We start from the raw sequence: 16189 nt of genomic DNA, 5'->3' as shown, positions 1-16189 counted from the left end.
CTGCAAAAAAAAAAAAAAAAAAAGGGTTTTGTATTATATTATAGAGCATGCCAGGCTAGTTACTGTAAGTGGTGCACTGATTTAAACACCTGGATCCCACGTTCTACTCACCTCGATTTTATTTAATATACTTGGCCTTACAATTTATTTTAATATAACATATGTGTTCACAACGCGTTCCTCTTCCCCTATGGGGATGGAGGGTACTGTCGATAGTGGAGCCAGTGTTGTTCCAGGAGAATCTGGGCAGAGGCTGTACCATCGTTGTATGCTCAGAACTCAGCTCTGCAATGACTTATTGCTTCACAGCAAAAACTTGAGAGCATATTGGCAGATCTCTTGCTATGCAAATACCACAGCTCAGACAGCTGCTGCAATTTACTGTGGTCCTGAAACTGGAGTAATACCCACAGAGTGGCTGAGCAGATTTCCTTCCCTGACAGGCTTCCCAGGAGCTCCTCAGTGCCCATCCCAGCCAATTTGCCGTGTTTGGGAAATTGGGGCATTCTGCATGTTTCTGTGTCTAACCTGCTTTGCATTTTCTAAAGAGAGAAATGAAGTGTCACTAGTTTCACTCACACCAAATGGAAGATTTAAGGCCCATCAAATATGCTGTCTGCAAGGACCCATAAGCACTGGGAAGTTGTTTGACTTAGGCTTATTAATATTTATGAAATACTTTGAGATCCTTACAGAAAAGTGCAAGATATTATTATCATTGCTGTGATGAATGCCTTTGTTGTCTTCAAGGTTACTTACTGCAATATGCTCTATATGGGACTACATTTTAAAACCATCCAAAACTGAAGCTAGCTATAATGTGTCAGTCTGCTTAGAGCATGTAGTATATTGTTATGATCTGCGCTAACATCAAGGAGATGTTAAAGGTGTTGATTTTCACTTATAAACAGGATCCCGTGTGTCCATAGTTGGAGAATTTCACCCCTTGTAATGCGTCTCACTTGGGGTCCAGTTGGAAAGTGTGGCCTAGTGGTCATGGCCACAACCCCTGACTGCCCAGGGGGTGTGGGGAGGGGAGCCCAGGCCTTCCCAGTCAACGGGGCTCCAACCCAGGGCCCTTTTGGCTACCAGTAGTCTGGCAACCAAGGCTGCTTAAGGCTGTCCTCCCTGGGTCTCTTCCTCTTGTCCTCCCTTCTCCTTCACCCTCCACCCCCGTAAGCTTAGTCCAAGATTTTCCCCTGGTGGGAAAATCCAAACCAAAATAAGTAAGAGGGAGTGACCAAGGTCCGCAGGAAACTTCCTTCTTTGGTTGTCTCTGGGGTGGGTCCCTTTGGACAGCTGTGTCAGAGTGCTTAGGCTTCCCTCTGCTCTGCTGGAGCTGTGGGCTGCAAATCTGCTCTCTTCCAGCTCTGCTACCCCAGTGAGCTTATTCCTATCTTTTAATTCCTCCAGCAGATGGAGTATTTGCTGCAAGTGTGGGGTTAGTACAACCCCTTGTTGCCCAGTGTGGGGTTTGTACATCCTATCACACACCCCTGTCACAACACTGCTCCAGAATCTCAGATTTTGTTTTCAAAAATTGTTTCTAGCCAGTCTAGTTGGCGATAACAGTGGAAATGTGAACTGTGCAAACTACTGCACTGTTCTCTTCCTCAATTTGCTGCAAGTCTAAAACAATAGCTCGGAGGTGTGAGTTGTCCCACTAATCTTGCTCAGGGCCTTGTGAACTCCACAATAGCAGAAGCTGACATTTTTTGCACAGAATTCACCATTTTGCGAGAGCCAAGTGCCCAGCCTTTTATTTTGTCTTCATTTCCTGCCAGAACTCGCCTGCACTTGCTTCTTGCACTCTACCTTACCCCACAAGGGGGAATTAATTGAAGGGTGATACTCTCTCCACTGTTCTATGAAGCCAGGAAGCAGTGCTTTGGGGAACCATAACTTGCAGTCAGGAAGCAAGGGAAGCCAGAAGTGTAGGCTGATGCTCTTGGGTGCCGAGATAATAGTGCAATAACCAAGTTCTAAGGAGATAAGTTGCTAAAGCTAGATGTGCCTTCCTTCCTTGGGAGGAAGTGGTACTGCTGCAGAATCTGAGGCCTGGGCAGTGGAGCCAGGCTGCCTGGAGAACATACTGAAAAAATCCATAATTGAAAAGGATCACTATCAAAAATTAATGATTAATTTGACATCAGTTACTTTCAACTATGAGCCATAGTCCTTCCTATAAAACCCTAAACAGATTATTGCCTAACTTAAATACCTCTCTCATGGTGCCTTACACTGCATTTGAAATCAACAGAGGTGCTCAAGTGATGCCCCATGGATATAAACAAGAAATCGTGGCTGACAGGGCATTCTCTCCAAAGGCCCCCAACTTTGGATTTGGTTCCTCTACATGATCTACAAAATAGCACAAATCTTATGACCTTCAAGGCCTGCTGCAAAGCTCATCTTTTAAAATGCATGGGGAAGAAAACAGCCTGTGGGTGTGAGGAAGTGGTGGAAGTTGAAGAGTGGGGAACTGTTGGAGGGAGAGGGAGATTCAAGCTTTTGAGTGGCATGGTTTGCTAGCAGTGGGTTATAAAAGTTTTACTGCTTTATACTGCCTTATAATGAATTGTTATGCTTAGTTATTAATTATGTTGTATTTGTAAGTTGTATGGGGTGCTTACAAAGGTATGGCAAGTACTCTTTGTTAGCATGTGTATAAATTTAAACATATATTTCATTTAAATTGATTTACATAGGGTTTAAGGGGGCTCAGTGAATACTTACCACATGTGAAGTTTAATCCATAAAATTCATTGACTGCAAGAACCTCACTGCTGTATTTTTGGAACGTAAGGTAACTTAGAACTTTAAAAGGTGTAGGCATGTCTTCTGTGCGCCTTGAACAAACAAAAACTAGTTACATTGGCCTTCTGTTATTTCAAGAACCAATTCTACCCAAACTTATAACTGCACAGCTCCCTTCAGCACCTTACAACCATGTTTTAGAGAGCCTCCTTAATTTGCCTGCACAATTTTCAAGGACAAACTGTATTTGTGACAAATGTTGAAGGACCTGTTTAGGTATAGTAGCAATTAATTTTACAACTTATTTATATTCATGTTACTGTGTCATCAAAAAAGCTAATAAAATGACAATGGAAGAACTATTAGGAGTGATGAGTGTTATTTGCATAACAAAAGTCCACCATGTGTATTCACTTCATTTCCTCTAAAGTAGACACAGAGTGAATATTAAACCCTGGAGGACTACTAAAGATACTTGCAAAACAAAGAATTAATAATGTGAATCAAAACAGAGTCTGTGATCAGCTCAGTGTAACTGTACTCAGCAAGTGTGTGCACTTCCTGTCTCTCATACAAAGTTTCCAAACAACTCCTTATGATCCAACACAGCAAATGCTGCAGAAATGTCCAGCAATCCAAGACCCACTGGCAATATTGATTCTCTTCACAGACAATGAAGAGATTAAGTATCAGGGGTAGCCGTGTTAGTCTGTATCCACAAAAACAACAACCCACCTTGAAGACTAACAGATTTATTTGGGCATAAGCTTTCGTGAAGTGAGGTTTTTTTACCCATGAAAGCTTATGCCCAAATAAATCTGTTAGTCTTCAAGCTGCCACCGGACTCCTTGTTGTTTTAATGAAGAGATTCACAGTCTTAATTAGCACTGTGTGTACTAAAAAACATCGTAAAAAAACCCACACATTCTCACTCAAAGAGGTCAGTAAGGCACTGAACTAAGGTGGTGGGAAATACTTTCACAACAAAACTACAACCCTTCACTAAATTTAGCAGTGGCTAATAGGGCACTGAAGAAGGTGTTAACATAGTTTTACTTTGCAGAACCAGCTTTAGCTGAAATCTGTTTACGGGAGAAAAAGCACTGTCAAATATGACACAGACTGATACTTTTTATTGAGAATCACTTTATGAGGTGTAGCCATTTCAGTGAGGAAGTGGCTTTGGCATTAACTATCTTTAGGCTTATTTCAGTTTCTGTAGGAAAAGTTGGGATTGAGTGTGTCCCATGTATTTAGTACAAGGTTTAAAAGATCAGTGATTAGATAGTTGCCTTGCCAAAGATTACAGGTGCACTTTATCTAGTTGTTACCTTCTTGTGTAACACACTCATAGACACCTTTAGCAACAGAGATTCTTGAGACTATTCTATAGTTACATTATTTTATCATTAAAACCACAATTATTTAATAATACTTTTCCTTACCTTACAAGCCCACTTCCAACTAGCACTCCTGCTACGTTAAGTAGCATCACTCCACTGTTGACTACATTTGGGTTTTGAACCACACCAAGCAAAACAAGTGTTAGTAGCTCGCCAATTATATGAGGTACTAACACAACAGCAAAGAAATATCCAAATCTGGAAACATCAGGGTTCATTCCTACAGTCCTGTGCAAATACAGTCAAGAGAGCATTTTAAAATATAAAAATAAACATTATGGCATCAGGCTTTTAAAAAACATCCTCACTTTTTGTACCGACAGTGCACTAATGTTTTGTCATTTAGTCATGGAGGTGCAATCATATAGTTAGATGTCTAAATAACATCAGTACTGTCTGCAGATAATTACAGATGGAATTTTGTATCCACAATATTTTATAATGGCACATTCTGGGTGCAAAAAAGGATGTTGGATTGGGGCCCTGCTTAAAATCAGGCTGTTATAGTCCTAAAGAAGAGTGTACACATCCTTGGTACTCTCTATTAAGGGATATCTACATCAATTTCCTCACTCCACAGAAGGAGTCTTAACCCCCTTTCTGCTCTTGCTCCTACTTCTCCTCCACCAAACAAAACATATCCTTATTTCTCTCACCCCTGCTCCCACCACCTGCTGAGAAATCTGATCTCCTCATACTACCAGCTCCATCCTGGTTCTTCCCTAACTTGACCTCTCAATAAGGTCTCCATGGCCTTCCTGTGCGGCTGGCATGAGGGAGTGGTCAGGATAAGCAGCAAGAGATGGAGCACATCTCTAGGTATAGAAAAGAGGCTTATAACAAAAAGTGAATTAGACTGGTTCCTTCCAAGATCACAATAGCAAGACTCCTTCCCTACTTCCTAAAACAGCACTCTAATGGCTCAACAATTTATGAAAGAGCTCAGAAATATATGAAGCCTCAAGGAGCAAAATACCTGTAAATAAAAACATTGCCTTGTGGATGTTTCTACTGGGAGTACATAATCAGAAATTACATGGTCCATTAATTCAAGACATAATCAATTTCACATTGATCAGATGGTATACTATGTAATGCTACTGGCCATTAGATATTTGCAAAATAAATCAACATTCACGACATCATTTCTGCACTGGCTATATTATTTTTCCCAAGTTGAAATATTCACTGTTTACATTATTTAGGGCTCCAGGAGTAAATCTCTCAGACTGCCCTATGCAAACTGGAGAAACTGAACAGAAACTATCAGATTTAGAAGCACTGCCTCAGTGTGGCAGGAGTAAGAACGCTTCAATATACACAAGGAGATTTTAATAATCTTGTGATATCAGAAAGAGAAGAGAGAAAGGAAAAAAAACCTAGAGACATGAATTTTTTAATTATCAAATTAATAAGATACATAGTACTAAAAATTATAAATTCAAAACCACTAAAACTTGGAGGAAATTAAAAATATTCCCTGAACCTAAAATGCTGCATGTCCTGCCTTTTATGAAAGCCAACTTTGCCTGATCCAGTATAAAATCAGCCATATATACGGGAAGTCAATTGTTCTGATGCTTTTATTCAAAATTATCAGCAAATCGTACCCCAAAATAAATCAAAATTTTTTGTAGTAGTGTGCAGGAAGGCCATCAATACCAGGGATCTTCCCAGTGGTTAGTCTATCAGTGGGAGCTGTTTATTCCTGATCAGTTAAAATCTTCAGGAGATCACAAAGAAACTGTAGAGTCTCAGACTGACAGGAAACCCTCGCAGATTACAAATTCACTTAATATCCCACAGCTATGTCCAGAGGATGATCTAATTCTCATTCAATAGTGTTTTCAAGTGGCTGATAACCTTCCACTCCATATTTTTCTTTCCCATTGCAAAGACACACTAAGCATATACCCATCACATAATAAAAAAGATTAGATTATTAGCTGTACTCTGCATTAACTTCTGCAAGAAACTCTGGAGAAGTGAAGGGAGACTATGCACTAAGCAGCCGCTCTTTCCAAAACCTCTCAGAATGCCAGCTTCAAACTGTTTGCACAGACAGGCTTCCACAGGATTGGAGGCTGTGGGCCCCTCTACCCTTGTGCATGCCATGAAAATGATATAAGACCTGACCCTTCAGAACCTGCCAAATCCCTTAAATAATGAAGGGCCAAATTCTGACAGCCTTACTTAGGCTGAGCAATACCTTAATCCTTGATCTGCTTGTTGAGTAAGAAACTATTCAATATGCCTCTGGCTGGCAGAATTAGGCCTTAAATAAGTATATGAAGTTACCCTAACCTCAATATTTGGACTGTTCAAGGTATTTCCTATTAGAACTACAAAGCAATACTGCAAATACTGAGATAATCTATTTGTCTTAGATTCACATGTTTTTAAGAGCCAAAACAAGCATTTTGTCTCATTTTTTGTGTTGTTTATTAGAACATTTTCACCAAAATTCTAACTCACCAAGGCTATGTCTACACTACATAGCCTATGACAGCATAGCTATGCTGTCATAGGTCCCTCGTGTAAAAAAAAAAGATGCAGCATACACTGACAGGAGAAGTGACAGGTTCTCTGTCAACAGAAGTGCTCTTATGGCTGCACTAGGAGTTTTGTCGGTATAGCTATGTCAGTCAAGGGTATAGGTTTTTCTCACTCCTGACCAGCGTAGCTATGCTGGCATAAGTTTTAAGTGTAGACAAGTGTGACGGGTAGGATCACAGAAACCCCCTTGGGAGCTGTCACCCGATGTGCAAAGACTACCCCTGCTCCTGTTTTCCCTGCCAACTCAGGACTCCAGCACCCTGTCTTGCTGAGCCAGACACTCCCGTCTGCTGCAACACAGACCCAGGGTCTGAATCACTTGTCCCAAAGCTGCAAGTTTACCTGAAAACAGCTCACAGAAGTGTGCTTGTCTCTAGCACTCAGATGCTCAGCTCTCAATGGGGTCTAAACCCAAATAAATCCGTTTTACCCTGCATAAAGCTTATGCAGGGCAAACTCATAAATTGTTCGCCCTCTATAACACTGATAGAGAGATATGCACAGTTGTTTGCCACCCCAGGTATTAATACATACTCTGAGTAAATTACTAAATGAAAAGTGATTTTATTAAATACAGACAGTAGGATTTAAGTGGTTCCAAGTAGTAACAGACAGAACAAAGTAAGTCACCAAGCAAAATAAAATAAAATGCACAAATCTATGTCTAATCAAACTGAATACAGATAATCTCACCCTCAGAGATGCTTCAGTAAGTTTTTTCTCAGGCTGGACACCTTCCAGGCTTGGGCACAATTCTTTCCCCTGGTACAGCCCTTGTTCCAGCTCAGGTGGTAGCTAGGGGATTCTTCATGATGTCTCCTATCTCCCCTTTGTTCTGTTCCACCCCTTTATATATCTTTTGCATAAGGCAGGAACCCTTTGTCCCTATGGGTTTCCACCCCCCCTCACTGGAAAAGCACCAGGTTAAAGATGGATTCCAGTTCAGGTGACATGATTACATGTCGCTGGAAGACTTCATTGCCCACTTGCCAGCATACACATATATAAGAAGACTCACAGGTAAACACAGCCATCTGCGAATAATGGGAGTCATCAAGATTCCAAACCATCATTAATGGCCCACACTTTACATAATTACAATAGGCCCTCAGAGTTATATTTTATATTTCTAGTTTTAGATACAAAAGTGGTACATTTATACAAATCGGATAATCATACTCAGTAGATTATAAGCTTTGTAATGATACCTTACAAGAGACCTTTTGCATGAAGCATATCCCAGTTACGTTATATTCACTTATTACCATATTTTTTGAAAACTATCCCAGTTACATTATATTCACTTATTATCATGTTTTTATAAAACCATATAGACTGCACAACGTCACAACAAGAGCTAGAGGTAGGGCAAGTACTATATCATCCCTATGCCTTTTCTTTGCTTTTCTGATCTCTCTGAAAGGCAATATCATAAAGCTTATTCCTGGAGGCCTATTCCTGACACGGGAATTTAAGAGCACCATAATGAGAATATAGTTTTAAGAGGGGTATAATTGTCTCAATGCTTACCAGTATAGAAAGGTGCTGAAAATCGCCACACTGATGATACTGAAGGGAAGGAAATGTAGTATGTATGCTAACAATATTTGCCACTTCTGATATAAGCCATCTTTGCTTTCATGGTCACTGACAGCACGTAATGGAGGAACTGGAGTGAAAAGTACAATAGAAATTAAACCACCATTGACCAAAAATACCATGCAGAAATTGATGCTCGCAAAGCTTAGACAAGGCAACGTGACAACTCTTAGAATATTTCAGAAACACTTTGTTCAAACCCATCTGGGCGGCCTAGTGCCAGTGAAAACCATGTTCACTAGTAGATCAGTCTATACACTTAACCAGAGGTGGCCAGATGCGTCACGGGAGATACAAGCTTCATCTGTAGCAGGTAAGAATCTGACACTACTCATAAGAACTGTCTTTGATGGTCAATTTATGGAGATGTCCATCTTCTATGATGATGGGGGCCACATATGTGCCCTTGATAGAAAAAACAGTTTTCACTCTTCAAACAGAGGTATTGTTACTACATGGGAGGCCAACATATGGCACTTGTAAAAGAAAGAGCATGTGAAAATAACAATATTCATAAGTATAAGATACCAGAATATAATACTTTCAAGGATAAAAAAGTCTAATCAAGACTTCTATCCTTAGTCACTGTTGAAGCCAGCCATGTCATATGCCCTTTCAACCTTTCCATGCCCATAACTGTGATTTCAATTAACAGAGTGCAAATTTGCAGCTAGACTTTGTCCTGCCTTTACACAGCTAGATGGGGGAATAGGAGAAAGAAAGGACTATTCCCCACTTGCATAATTCATGTAAAAGCTGGCCAAAAATACAGCCCCCGCACAGAGGCAGAAAGTGGACAAGGTAGGACAGGGATTAGGTGGAGCCACTGTTCCACACTCCCTGCCATCTCAGCTAGAGGGCCATGCCAGAGGAGCATGCTATACTCTTTAAATAAGTGCAATAACTTACTTCACTGAACACAGTCAGGTTGCTTTGAGTTATACGGTCTTTGTCTGTGGCACTGTACCTTCCATTGCTTTCCTGTGGAACATTGTGCTTATGTACCACCTCTTATTACGGGCTATCTGCTAAAACCATGATGTAGCTCTTAAAATTAGCATTCTTAAAGGCCTTTTTCATAGTATATACAGTACTTGCTACGCATCATATGGAGGAACGAATAACTTACACAGGGCAACAGCATTGAGCATTCCTGTGTAAGGTGTAGCACTCAGACACTGGTAAATGAGCCCCACGCGATCTTGCAGTGCTCCTTTTAGAAGATCATTCTTCAGTCTGAGAAGGAAAATTGCTAAAAACAGGCCAAACAACAGATTCTGAGAAAGACGCATGATGATGCCAGTCTTATCTCTGGAGAAGTTTCTTGTTGTCCTCCTGAAATTGAAACAAAATCATTGTACTATTTTTGCTTGTTATGACTGATTAAGCACTGATAATGTGTCCAGCTTTGAAAAAGAAACAAAGGCACTCTGCCCCAAAGATGTTACAACGTAAAAGACAGCATAAGGAAAATGGGATGCACTGGGAAGCCCAGAGGAAGAAATAATGTATGTGCGTATATGCAAGGTGAATAAGATTATCCAAATGATGTTATTAGAGAGCTTCAAAATTAATTTTTTTTTTAGAGTGAGTCCTTACCGTAAGAGAATCCATAGTTTGGAGACTGCACTGGGTGAGTCTTTGCTTTTGAATGGTATTGCTGGCAGGTCTTTCATGCGTTTTGTTCTTTCAATGGCCTCCAAAGTCTTGCGAAAGATCTCTGAATTTTTATAGGCAGATGTAATTATGTGAACTCTTCTGTAGGTTTCCAGTTCACGTTCTTTGCTTTGAGTGTCCACAGATGTCAGATCCACTGCAAATTTACCCAAGTGTTAAACTACAGACATTATCAAAGGCCTGATCATTTCCCCTTCTTACTCTCCCTTCACCAAAGCCTTTGTAGAAAAATCTGCAGGAGGAGGAAAAGTCAACTGGAAACTTTTCACCTTGTGGAGGTTCCTCTCCATTCTCTCAATATGGGGAATTCAGTCTCTGGAATTTCTGTGGAACCCTGACTCTGTGGAGCCCTAGATCCTGAAATGAATGGACTTGCCTTTCACTGGTAGAGCCTCTAACTTTGTTCCCCACTGGAAAAGAACCATATTGCCATTGCCTATGCCCTAACTTCTGTTCAGGGAAAAGAAGTTGCAAAGGAGCTGCTAATGCTGCTTAGGATGGATGAATGGATGATCAGATTTCCACTCAGAAATCTACCAGGCTTTGAGGAATCCCCACCATACAGAACAACTTCTCTCTGACTCCTACCCCTTCTCTACTATGAGACACTCCAACCTAACCCATGGGGTTTCATTTTGTGAAATATTGGTCTCAGGGGATAACATGCTACCAGAAGATTTGTTATGCATCTGAAGAAGTGGGCTGTAGTCCATGAAAGCTTATGCTCTAATAAATTTGTTAGTCTCTAAGGTGCCACAAGTACTCCTGTTCTTCTTTTTGCGGATACAGACTAACACGGCTGCTACTCTGAAACATGCTACCAGAGTTACTTCTCTTCTCTCTCCAATGCAGCTTTGCCCTGTTGCACTGGTTTTTGCTCCCTCCTCCAGTGGAAGGGAACTTCCAGTCTCAACAACCCCTCCCCCACCCATTTTAAAAATGTAAAATAGAAAATGCTGGCTGGTCACATTACCCATTACTGGCCCAAACCCCATGTAAAACAAAAATTTATTTAAAAAAATTATTTACTGCAGTGGAACTTACAGAAGATAAAAATTCTGCATAGCTGGATGCTCCATATTAATAAATTCACCTATAAATTGGTCTTGCCACCAGCAGATGTTTCTTATTATTAGCAGATGAGAACCTTGTGTGTTCTAGTTGTCTTACTTGTATGATCAAATGCTAATGCTGCAGAGTTTTGGAAAATCACATTTCTTTTGAAGCAAATAATTATCTAACTTTGACCAATAGCATCAGAACCTGGATTAAAGTCCTCAGGAGCATATGTTCTAACAGATAACTTACTTCTCTAAACCTACTAAGCTGGCTACATAAAGTGTTCATATTACACCTTCTCTTCATAAGTTTTGTTTTTTCAGTGCTGTCTATGCTTAAACTCTAGGGGTATGTTAGGCTACATCTACACTACAGGGGGGAGTCGATTTAAGATACGCAAATTCAGCTACGTGAATAGCGTAGCTGAATTTGACGTATCGCAGCCGACTTACCCCGCTGTGAGGACCGCGGCAAAATCGACCTCCACGGCTTCCTGTCGACGGCGCTTACTCTCACCTCCGCTGGTGGAGTAAGAGCGTCGATTCGGGGATCGATTGTCGCGTCCCAACGGGACGCGATAAATCGATCCCCGAGAGGTCGATTTCTACCCGCCAATTCAGGCAGGTAGTGTAGACCTAGCCTTTGACTGCAATTAGACACCTGTAGCTGACCCACGCGAGCTGACTCGGGCTCGTGGGGCTCAGCCTATGGGGCTGTTTCATTGCAGTGTAGACTTCCAGGCTCAGGCTGGAGCCCAGACTCTCTAGGACCCTGAAATGTTAGAGGGACTCAGAGCTCAGATTGCAGCCCAAGCCTGGAAGTCTACACTGCCTTGGAGCCCAAGCCCCAGGAGCCTGAGCCAGCTGTGGGTGTTTAATTGCAGTGTAGACATACCGTAAAATGTTGTCAGATGGGAGTTAAACCATAACAATAGCACCTTTAGCACCTTTGTCCAAGGAGTTTAAAGTACTTCACAAAAGATTAATTAAGCTTCAGAGCACCTCTGAGAGGTAACTGAAATAAGCAATATTGTCCTCAGCTATAGTGGGCAGTACTTCCAAAAATCAGGTCATATGTCTTTAAAGATGGGGATCCAACATTTAGTCACCCAAACCCAGAAGTAACTTTGGAAAATTTGGCCCTAAGTGACTTGCTCAAGGTCACACAGCAAGTCAATGTGAGAGTTTTAAAATCTAATACCTGCACTAACCACTAGGCCCTGCAGTTCAGTGGTTCTCAAACTAGGGCCGTCGCTTGTTCCAGGAAAGCCCTTGGCGGGCCGGGCCGGTTTGTTTACCTGCCGTGTCCGCAGATTCGGCCGATCGCAGCTCCCGATCGTGGCTCCCACTGGCTGTAGTTCGCCGCTCCAGGCGAATGGGGGCTGCAGGAAGCAGCGCGGGCCGAGGGACGTGCTGGCCACCCTTCCTGCAGCCCCCATTGGCCTGGAGCGGCGAACTACGGCCAGTTGGAGCCACGATCGGCCAAACCTGCGGACGTGGCAGGTAAACAAACCAGCCCAGCCTGCCAGGGGCTTTCCCTGAACAAGCGGCGGCCCTAGTTTGAGAACCATTGCTGTAGTTAACATTCTGTTTTTCATTTACTGTCATGTTTGACAAATACCAAACATTGTACTTGGACTCCATAATTAATACAATCCATTCTATGAAACATGATGCTTTATTTTCCTCTGACACTGGTGTAAATTAGGAGTAACAATAGTGAAAAGTGACCTCAGGGATAACAGATTCAGACCCCCTGTTTATATAGTCAGAATGCACAGAAGCTACCAATTTTCAGAACACTTATAATTCTTTGATCTAAACTTTTTTCTTTATCTTCACATTCAAAGGTTGACACTTGAAGAATGTAGCACTTCGTGTTTACTGAACGTTTTAAAATGTGAGTCTAAATCTCAAACTTGTGATTTTGAGACTATTCAAATTCATGATGACAAAATTATCCTTACTGTCATATTAGTATTTTCAGCTTTTTTCAATTCCAGCTTCATGTCTACAATCATTCTCTCTCCTAATTGAAGGCAGAATGCCACCAAAACAATAGAAAAATACTGCTTCCCTCTGAATGTGCCACGCTTCTTCATACAACGTTTTGGACATTTCTGGATTCACTAGTTAGCGTTCAAACAGCTGTCAGCAATCTGCCACCCAAATATACTAGATTAAAAATATGGGTTCTTTGAGTATTTGGGCATGTACATCCTACTCTAGGTGCCATATACCCCATACACACTAGAATAGGAATCTGTGAATTCCTTTCTGATGTACACCCTGCAGGTCCTCTTCTGCCCCCAAACCCAAGGGCAGAATGGCTGAAACCATTCCTCGGTTCCTTCTTATCACCAGTGGCAGCAAAATGAAACCAGGCTGTGTCTGCTTCTTACATTCTCCAAGCCTATCCTTACCTGGCTACTTAAGGGTTATTTCCATAGAAATCTATCCTTTTTTTTCTCTTTAAAAATTTACTTAAACTTATTTTGTTTTGTTTTTTAAACAAACACTTATTTTCTCTCAACACTTTGTGCCACAACCACTTAAAATAGCAAATTCAAAATTAGGGGTTCATTCTGCCTGTCTTGTTACAGACTCATTCTCCTTGCTATAGCTCTTTATTCCATCTCAACAAGAGCCATGTGCCTGACCATTGCTTTGATGGTCATTCTCCTGAGGAATGAGAAAATCTAGAGACACCCATCTAAAATTATATCATCTGGAGGAGTTTATCAGAGGCACTTCGGACCCAGAAGAACAGACATCAAGCTTCAAGATGGAACCATCCACCTCTGAGTCCTACATTGTCAGCACCCCCATCAACTGGAATATGACTCCCAAAGCTGGAACTGGTAAGGAATCTGGCCCAGCACTGACAAGCCAGATAGAATCCAAAGATCAACTTGGCACCAATGGCTGCTCCAGCACCAAAGACCGGGACTGTCTCCTCCATGCTGAGGCAAGGTAGATGAGAGCCCCAGACTAAGCACAGTTCCTGGCACTGGTCTTTCTCCCCTAAGAGGAGGAAAGTTGAAAGGCCTAAGAAGAGCTGTTCACCTCCACTCTCCTCCCAAGGACTGAGCACAAAGTGCTCTTATGCTTCAGGGCAAACAACAATGGTTTCAGCTTTAGCTCAGCTACCCTGGTCCCTGCCGATACCAATTCCTCAACACCAATCATCACGTACTGATATTTGAGCCAGCACTGGCAATTGAGCCACTAGATTCTCCCAAAGACTCATCGTCATCATCTCCTCCACCTGAGAAGGAGCCTCTTTTGGCTCTGGATTATTTCAGGACTTTTCAAGAGCTGCTGTGTCAAATTGCTGTCACACTGGAAACTGAGACCTCGGTGACTGATGAAAGGCCCATACATTATTTGATATCTTCCAGCCCTCCACTGTGGGCAGGTTACCAATCCCTATAAATGACGGCATCTTGGAGTCAGCTATAGACCTCTGGAAGACCACTGCTACCCTTGCATGACTGCAAAACCAGCAGAAAAAAGATAAAAGTTCCACAGAGAGGCTTAGAACAATTCTATACACATCCAATCCTCGAATCTCGGGTATGTCTCTGTGATTCATGAGAAAGTGAGCCTGCATGGTCTACCAACAGTTACTCTTGAAGATAAAGACCCCAAAAAGCTGTATCTCTTGGGGAGGAAAGCTTACTCCTCCACTCTACACATACTGAATTACCAAGCATTATTCATCAAGTATGATTTTTTGATGTGGGACAAAGTATTTCCCTTTGTGAACAAGCTTCCTCCAAAAATCAGGGAGGCATCAAAGGCCAATGAGAGGCAATGTAGCCTAGTAGCACTGGACTGACACTCAGGGTCCTACATTATATTACCAGCTCTGCCACTGGCCTGCTGGGTGACCTTGAGTAAGTCACTTTACCTCTCTGTACCTGTTTCCCCATCTACAAAATGGGGATAATGATACCGACCTTCTTTGTAAAGCACGTTGAGACCTATGAATGAAAAGTGCTATAGAAGAGCTAGGGTAGTTCTTATTATTACTGTTATATCTTGTTATCACTATATTGGTGGAGGGATGCTCAGAACCTTCTCCACCCCTCCACCTACAAAGACACTGACCATAGACACATCAGGAATTGGTTGGGGTCTTCACCTGAACTAACTTCAGATACATGGGATATAGTCCCAGAAGGAGATGAGCCTCCCCATAAACATCCTAGAACTCTGGACAGTCAGATTTTCTGCAAACCATTCCTTATAGTTTTAAAGAATTCCACTGTACAGATCTTCACAGACAAACATCTGCATTTTATTATATAAAGAAGCAGGGTGGTATCTGTTCATCACCTCTATGCCATGAGGAAATCAGATTATGGACATGGTCAACTCCATGGATAACCCCAGTTGCTCTTCACCTTCCAGGAGTCAACAACAACATAGCAGACAATCTGTCACCAATGGTCTCTGAAGAGCTCCATACTCAGCCTGATATTTCAACAATAGGAAATCCCATTATAGACTCATTTGCCATCGAAGAGAACACAAAGTGCCCAGGTTTTGCTCCAGGCGGAGCCTGAGCCCAGGATCCATGCAAGCAGGGCCATCCCTAGCTATTCTGGGGCCCTACATAGGGGAGAGGGGGCCGCAGGCCTCCGCGGGGGGGGGGAGGGGCTGGTCCCAGGCCTCCACGGGGGGATGGGGCTGGCTTGAGGACAGGGGGAACTGCCCCCCAGCACTCACCGGTGACGCAGCTGGGGCCAGGTCGCTGCACTTCCTGCCACCAGTGAGTGCAGGCCTGGCCCTGCAGCAATCCTCAGGGGTGGGAAGGGGCAGGGCTGGGGTGGAGCAGGGGTGGGAAGGGGCGGGGACAGACCAGGGCGGGGTCTTTGTGGAAGGGATGGAGTGGGGGCGGGGCAGGGGCTTTGGGAAAGGGGTGCAGTGGGGGCAGGGCTGGGGCGGAGCAGGGGCAGGAAGAGGCGGGGTTGGGGCGGAGCAGGGGCGGGGGCCATGGGGAAGAGGCAGAGTAGGGACTAGAGCAGCACACAGCTGCGCAGGGCACCAGGAAATGTGGTGCCCCATATTTCCTGGTGCCCTACGCTGCTGCATACTTTCCATATGTGTAAGTATGGCCCTGCGTGCAAGACA

At 42.7% G+C, this 16189-nt stretch overlaps 1 protein-coding gene across 2 annotated transcripts in view; it reads right to left on the bottom strand.

The window, feature by feature from the left end:
- Window positions 1-16189, bottom strand: part of ABCG5 (ATP binding cassette subfamily G member 5) — a 29913-nt gene that overhangs the window by 1268 nt on the left and 12456 nt on the right. Inside the window, exons 8-13 of one of the 2 annotated variants that reach the window (XM_034764439.1) lie at window positions 9915-10128; window positions 9445-9650; window positions 8247-8385; window positions 4203-4388; window positions 2737-2849; window positions 29-2092 (exon numbers count right to left, since the gene is read on the bottom strand). In XM_034764439.1, the coding sequence (XP_034620330.1) occupies window positions 1983-2092; window positions 2737-2849; window positions 4203-4388; window positions 8247-8385; window positions 9445-9650; window positions 9915-10128 (968 nt within the window). In that variant the 3' untranslated portion in view covers window positions 29-1982. Of the gene's footprint in view, window positions 1-28; window positions 2093-2736; window positions 2850-4202; window positions 4389-8246; window positions 8386-9444; window positions 9651-9914; window positions 10129-16189 lie in introns of those variants that run through there. The other variant, XM_034764438.1, reaches the window with a different exon arrangement.

The sequence above is a fragment of the Trachemys scripta genome, chromosome 3, assembly GCF_013100865.1.
Source record: "Trachemys scripta elegans isolate TJP31775 chromosome 3, CAS_Tse_1.0, whole genome shotgun sequence".
NCBI lineage: Eukaryota > Metazoa > Chordata > Testudines > Emydidae > Trachemys > Trachemys scripta.
The sequence above is the reverse complement of the archived record's forward strand: the minus strand, read 5'-3'. Positions and strand labels throughout refer to the sequence as shown.